General features: G+C 52.7%; 1 protein-coding gene across 1 annotated transcript; it reads right to left on the bottom strand.

The window, feature by feature from the left end:
* Positions 1 to 2,321: 2,321 nt before the first annotated feature.
* LOC101311332 lies at positions 2,322 to 4,987 on the bottom strand. Its single transcript, XM_004289546.1, has 2 exons — positions 4,632 to 4,987; positions 2,322 to 4,524 (listed from the first exon to the last, which is right to left on the bottom strand). Exons 1-2 carry the CDS (start codon positions 4,985 to 4,987, stop codon positions 2,322 to 2,324), a joined length of 2,559 nt encoding a protein of 852 aa, XP_004289594.1.
* Positions 4,988 to 6,648: the final 1,661 nt, after the last annotated feature.

Here is a 6,648-nt window from a genome sequence, read left to right as displayed (position 1 = left end):
CCCCTATACGACACTTTGGGTGAGTCAGACCGCGTCATTCTTGATGCCCAACGCGATCGTGAAGAGAGCGGTTCAAAGGCTGCGACAGGGTCTAGGCCTGCGCTCCCACCAGTTCCCGCTACTCGTCGCTTGACCGGGATCGTCATTCGAGAACGCGATCCCGCACCCGAGGTAAACCATCAACTATGTAAATTCCATACCACCTTTACCACTTCAACAAAATGCTTCCTCCTAACTCTCCTGTCTACCTTTACAGTCTGCACCCCGCCGGAGATCGGTCAGAAGACCTGAGGGTGCCGGAGACAAAGGGAAAACACCTGCTCAAGAGGAGCCCGCGGTGGACCATGACGGTGAGACTGCTCCAGTTATTCCCCGGCCAACAAGCGGCGAAAGCTCGCGGAAGCGCCCTATCGAGGACGAAGAAGAGCTGCTAGAGGCGAAACTGGCCCGCCTCCAGAGCCTACCTCGGCTCTTGCTCAAGATGAAGATCTCGGCCAGACCACCCGGCTTTCTGATTTTGCTGCCCCCTCGGCGGTTCCGCCAAAGGACCTTCCTGGTTGGTCCCCAACGAGAACATCTGGCGAGGCGGCTTCTTCTTTGGCTACCCGGACCGCTCGTCTTTGGGCCCGGATTACCCCGCCTGCCGATCCAGAGCCCATTCGCCTAGCCCGGGCATTCTTTCACGAGCTACTGCGCCAAGGTCCCCACATGAACGTATTCGACTTGGTGAGGCGCGTCCGCGAGGCCCATGAAGCTTTGATTCGGCACCTCGCTGGCAGCAACCCTGCTCTAGACCATGTGTTGGAACTCACCGACGCTGTTGAGCTGCAGGCTCGCCGAGTTCAAGATGTCGGTGCCCAGTCGACTGCTCACGAGAAAGTCCGCCAAGCCTTAGACAATCAGATGGCAGCCCTTTTAGCTGAGCTTGAAGACGCTGAAATCCCTGAGGCGTCTTCAGAGAACCCATGCACTGTCTATGCTCGGCAAGTGGAGGCCCTGGAGGCTCAGATAGCGGAACTGCAAGCTCAGCTTGCTCAAGCTCTCCAGAACTTGGCCCGAGCTGAAGAGGCAGAAACCTGTGTGCAAGCCGCGGAAGAGACCTAGGAAGCTTTGGACTCGGCTGCTGCTGCTGCCGACGAAGCCCAAGCCCAGGCAGATGTTGAAGAGTTGGCCTTAGAAGGCCTTCTCATAGATTTGTATAGGGCTTCTAGGCGGGTTTAGGCCCGGTCAGCGCTTTGCCCCCTTTGTATGAACCTCTATAATATTATCATTAAATCAAATCTTTCCCGCTCTTGTCAACTCTTGTGTAAGAACTGCCTTCCCAGGAAAAAATCTTCTTCCAAGATTTGGTGGGGGTTTCCAATGCAACTACTCGCTTGGAACGCGGGTAGTCATTATGGAACAACGTGTCCGACCTTATCTCCAAAGCTCATATCTCGGAGCAAATCGCTGCATGAAGGACATCTGTTGAAAGGAAAATCACCCTTTTCGCCTATAAAAAGAAACGCTTGGCCGGGGCGAAGTACCAGTTAAGTCTTTGCTCCCTTGCCATGGGCTCTTATACCCTTCTGTACATCCTCTTGTCCATGTTTAAAGCAAAGCCCCCACCTCACATTTTCACTCTTCGTTCTTTCTGATTCTGAAAATCTACTATCAGGTCAGGAGTGATTTTGAAAATCTACTCTCAGGTCAAGCCTTTGTTTGGACAAACTAATGGTTGGGTACCTTCTGCCTTGCACCGGTTGTTCTGTCCAAACGTGAGGCTCTCGAGGCTCCGCATCCGCTTGCGCTTCAGGTTCTGGTCAGTGCCCTTCAAGCACCTTCCAGGCATGACCGGTAGCATGAGAGACCCTGGTCCAGTGGACCTCTAGCTTCCCAACAATTTGTCTTAGGTCCGGGCCGGTGTCAAGGCTCGTGCTGGTCTAAAGAAGCGGGACGTTTGCCAACTTTAAATGAAGGATGCGGCGGCAGTCTCTTCTTCAACCCTGCAAGATATGCGGGTTGAGGCTTCCAATATCTGCAGATCTATGCCTTTGTTTGTAAACATAGTCTAATTTCACCCTTTCTGTCAATGTAGTTGCTTCGGCCGCAAAGCCGATGTTCAAAACTTGTATTAAAACAACGCCAAAAAGGCAAAATAAATGAATTTATTGTTTTTTAGGGCCTCTGGAATAGGCCCCAATCTTGTACTGGCCTTTGCGTTTAGACTTTGCACGTTTACAAAAAATGAAGAAAAATAGAGTTATCCTTATTTAGGGCCTCTGGAATAGGCCCCAATCTTATACTGGCCTTTTTAGGCTGGTATGTTAAAACGTACTCTATCAGTCTTCTATCCCGGGTTGCCTCCTAGTGTTAGGCGGCGGAGCGAGAACGCGATGGCGCGTAGCACTATTGACAGTGGCGACGGGGCCTGGGGGAGGTGGAGGATCCTCGCGTTCCCAAACTCCTGCAATGTGGCGCTTGAGGAAGCGGCCATTAATAGGATTGCGATGAATGGTACCGTCTAAGTCGCGCAGGTGGTATGCCCCCTTGGGAAGTATACGATGAATAATAAAGGGGCCTTCCCATCGAGCGGACCACTTGCCCTGACCGTCGGTTTTTTCCCCAAGTGGGAGTACCGCGCGCCACACTTTCTGGCCCTCAGCATAGCTCCGTCCGCGCGTGACCTTATCATAGGAACGTGCGATGCGTTGTTTCTCGAGGACGAGATTGTTGAAAGGGGTGACGCGGTGCTCGTCAAGATCTTCAAGCTCCTGCCACATGGCTTGGACGTAATCCTCGCCAAGTAGATGATGCTGTTCCTGAACGCGGAGTGAAGCAATATTGATCTCAAGGGGAAGGACGGCATCATGACCGTACATGAGAGCGTACGGGGTGGTATCCGTCGGGCCGCGCTTTGAAGTGCGGTAAGCCCACAAGGTGTGGTAGAGTTCCTCATGCCAGACACGTGGGTTCAACTCCAACATCTTGCGGAGGATGCCAATGATGACCTTATTACTAGCCTCCGCCTGGCCGTTGGACTGTGCATAATATGGTGTAGAGTGGAGAAGCTTGATTCCGTAGTCGTTTAAGTACTTAACAACTGAATCAGCCATGAAAGCTGCCCCCCTGTCTGTAACGATGCACTCCGGAATACCAAAGCGAGAGATGATATTACGGAAAATAAAGTTGCGAACCGAGTTGGCGGAGGCAACCTTGAGTGGTTCGGCCTCGACCCATTTGGTAAAGAAATCGGTGGCGACGATAATGAACTTATGTTGCTCAGAAGAATGGGGATGAATGATGCCAACGAAATCTATCGCCCAACCGCGACCCGGCCAAGGTTTAATGATAGGCTGTAACAGGATGTTGGGAATGTGTTGCACTGGTCTGTGAGCCTGGTAGTCTTGGCAACCTCTGGCGAAGGCAATACAGTCTTTCAGAATGGTTGGCCAGTAGTACCCATGGCGACGGATCAACCATCGCATTTTTGGCCCGGCCTGGTGCGAGCCGCAAACCCCACAATGGACTTCGCGCATGATACGTTTAGCTTCGTTCCCATACACGCAGCGGAAATCATTTCCGTCTTCCCCACGCCGTCGGAGTTCGCCATTGCGTAAAACATAGTTTAAGGCGAGGAAACGTATTTTCCTGGAGTGAGCGGCCTTGTTGGGGTTCTGGAGGTAGGCGATAAATGGTAGCCGCCAATCCTCGTCGATAGGGTCCAAGGCGGCAACTTCGGGGGTGTCGGCCTGAAATTGCCCCCTAGCGATGAAAGTGGGAAGCGTACGGCGTTCGACTTTGAGCAAACGTTCGCGCACGCCGTCGCGCAGGCTGAGACCGGACGCTACTTGGGCGAGCTCGTTGGCGGCGAAATTGAACTCGCGTGGTATGTGCTCGATGTAGACGTCGTCAAATCGATCCAACACCTCAAATGCCTTGCGCAGGTATGGCTCAATTGACGAGCTTAAGCACTTAAACTTTTCCACTAGCTGGTTAACGACCAACAAAGAATCGCCAAAGATCTGAACCTCGCGGACTCCTAAATCCAACAAAATCTCTAGGCCGATGATCAGCGCCTCGTACTCAGCCTGGTTGTTGGTGCATTTGAAATCGAGCTGGAACGAGTAGGAGAAGCGATCTCCGGCGGGATTGGCTATGGCTATCCCAGCTCCGGCTGCGGTGTCAGTCCGCGAACCATCAAAGTATAGGGTCCATGGAGTGAGTGTCACGGTAGCGAATTCCAACTCGCGAAACGCCGTGAGCTCTGAGGGTGGGTGATGAGCGAGAAAGTCTGCTATTGCCTGTCCTTTTACTGCCTTTTGCGGAACATATTGCAACGAGAATTCGGACATGGCTAAGATCCACTTGCCGATGTGTCCCCGCAAGATAGGGCGGGAGAGCATGTATTTGACCAGGTCGGATTGAGCGATCACAACCGTGGTAAAGGCAAGCATGTAATGGCGCAGCTTGCACCCTGCAAAATATAGGGCAAGACACAACTTCTCCATAGGTGAGTATCGTGTCTCACACTCAGTTAACACCCTGCTAAGGTAATAGACAGCGTGTTCTACCCCGTTCACATCGTCTTGGGCCAGGAGTCCGTCGATGGACAAGTCGGCAGCGGGCGATATAAAGTTTAAGCGGGGTACCGTCGCGAGGTGGGATCAGGACTGGTGGGTTCGTAAGGTAGTCCTTGATTCGATCGAAGGCCTGTTGATGTTGTGGTTCCCAAACGAACTCGGTTGCCCCCCTGGAGCTTAAGGAGGGGTGAAAAAGGCTGGACCTTCCCTGCCGCGTTGGATATGAAACGGCGGAGAAAGTTGATTCGCCCAAGCAGCTGTTGAAGCTCCTTCTTTGTGTTGGGGGGTGAAGCGGTGATTACCGCCTGTGCCTTGTCCTTTGGGATTTCGATGCCTCTTTGATGCACTAGGAAACCAAGGAAATCGCCGGCCTCCGCGAAGAAAACACACTTGGCGGGGTTCATCTTCAGGTTATGTCGGCGCATCCGTGTAAACACCTGCCGCAGGTCTTCAACGTGGGTTGCTCGTGTTTTGGTTTTGACTCCCACATCGTCGATGTATATTTCGATCAACTTCCCCAAGATGTCATGAAAGATGAGGTTCATGGCGCGCTGGTACGTTGCCCCCGGCTTTTTTAAGTCCGAAAGGCATGACAACATACTCGAACGCGCCGGCAAAACCAGGGCAGCGGAAAGCGGTCTTGTGTCGATCTTCCTCAACGACGGGAATCTGATGGTATCCGGCCGTTCCGTCCATAAAGGACAACACCTCGTGACCCGCGGCGGCATCAATGAGTAGGTCAGCCACAGGCATGGGGTATATATCCTTCGGTGTTGCGTTATTTAGGTCGCGGTAATCAACACAGACGCACATCTTGCCATTTTTCTTGCGGACGGGGACAACATTGGATAGCCACTCGTTATACTTTGCCACGCGAATGATGCCCGATCGGTGCATGCTCTCGATCTCTTCTTTGACTACGATCTGAGTCTCAGTTCGCATGAATCGGCTGTCCTGCCGTACTGGACGTCGGTCGGGATAAGTTGGTAACCGGTGGCAGACCAAGTCCGGGGACAAGCCGGGCATGTCTTCGTATTTGTCGGCGAAGCAATCCCTGTACTCGCATAACAGGGCAAGAAGGGTTTCCTTTTCGTTCTCCGCCAACTTAGTACTGATAGAAATAAGTAAGGGTTTTTCTGCAGTCCCTACATCAACTTGTGAAATGGGGTCGCGGACTTGAGGTGGTGTGTCGTCCAAGGCGGCGGGAGCTAAGTGAATAACTTCCTCCTTGGTATCGGAATAATCCACCACTTCATCTACATATTCCGTAGTCGCGACCTTGTCGTAGGCTTCGCGTTCTGCCCAGTACGAAAGGAGTCTTTCGCACAAGGACTCGCCAGCCTCGCGTGCCTCCTCTGAGAAGGCACCATTCATCAGAACGGGGTGTGGGACTCGCGATGGTGTGAGGACGTTGCAAATCGTCCTTCGCCTGGGTAAGTCCCCATCGCGTTAGATTGGAGGCCGTTATTCCATATGGGCGGCCCTTATTATCGACGCCTTGAACATCCAACGGACCCAAGTCTGTAGTATAATATCGGGCATCGTTGAAGTTGGCGGAGATAGAGAATGGCCGCGGGTCGGCTTTGATGATGACTGCTTCATGGTTCTCGGCGTCCCAAATCATGAGTTCTTGGTGCATGGAGGAAGGCACGCAAAAACTTCTGTGGATCCAATCTCGGCCAAGAATCATGCTGTAAGAGGAAGCGCATTCGGCGACGAAAAAGGTGTAAACCAGTGATGCCGCCCCGACCTTGACTCGTAGGAATAGCAAGCCTAGGGTTCTGGACACTTGCCCGGTGAAGTTCTTGACTGTTAAGGACGTGGTTTGGATCATCGAGCGCGGGATGTCTAGGAGTCCCATGGTACGGGTTGTGACAACATTGACCGCGGCACCGGTGTCGACCATGACCTTGTTGATCATTTTTCCTTCGACTTCGGCCGTGATATACAGTTGCCGCATGTGAGTGGCCATGTCCAAAGTTGGTGTGGAGAAGGTTAGAGTTTGCTTATGTTTGATGCTGCTCGTAATTTCCACCTGTGGGGCGTCGTCGGCCTGTGCCGGAACTGGGCCCATTCGCTGCTGCAT

The sequence above is a fragment of the Fragaria vesca genome, linkage group LG1 (assembly GCF_000184155.1).
Source record: "Fragaria vesca subsp. vesca linkage group LG1, FraVesHawaii_1.0, whole genome shotgun sequence".
Lineage (NCBI taxonomy): Eukaryota > Viridiplantae > Streptophyta > Magnoliopsida > Rosales > Rosaceae > Fragaria > Fragaria vesca.
Note: the sequence above shows the minus strand (reverse complement) of the source record. Positions and strands in the feature narration are given on the sequence as shown.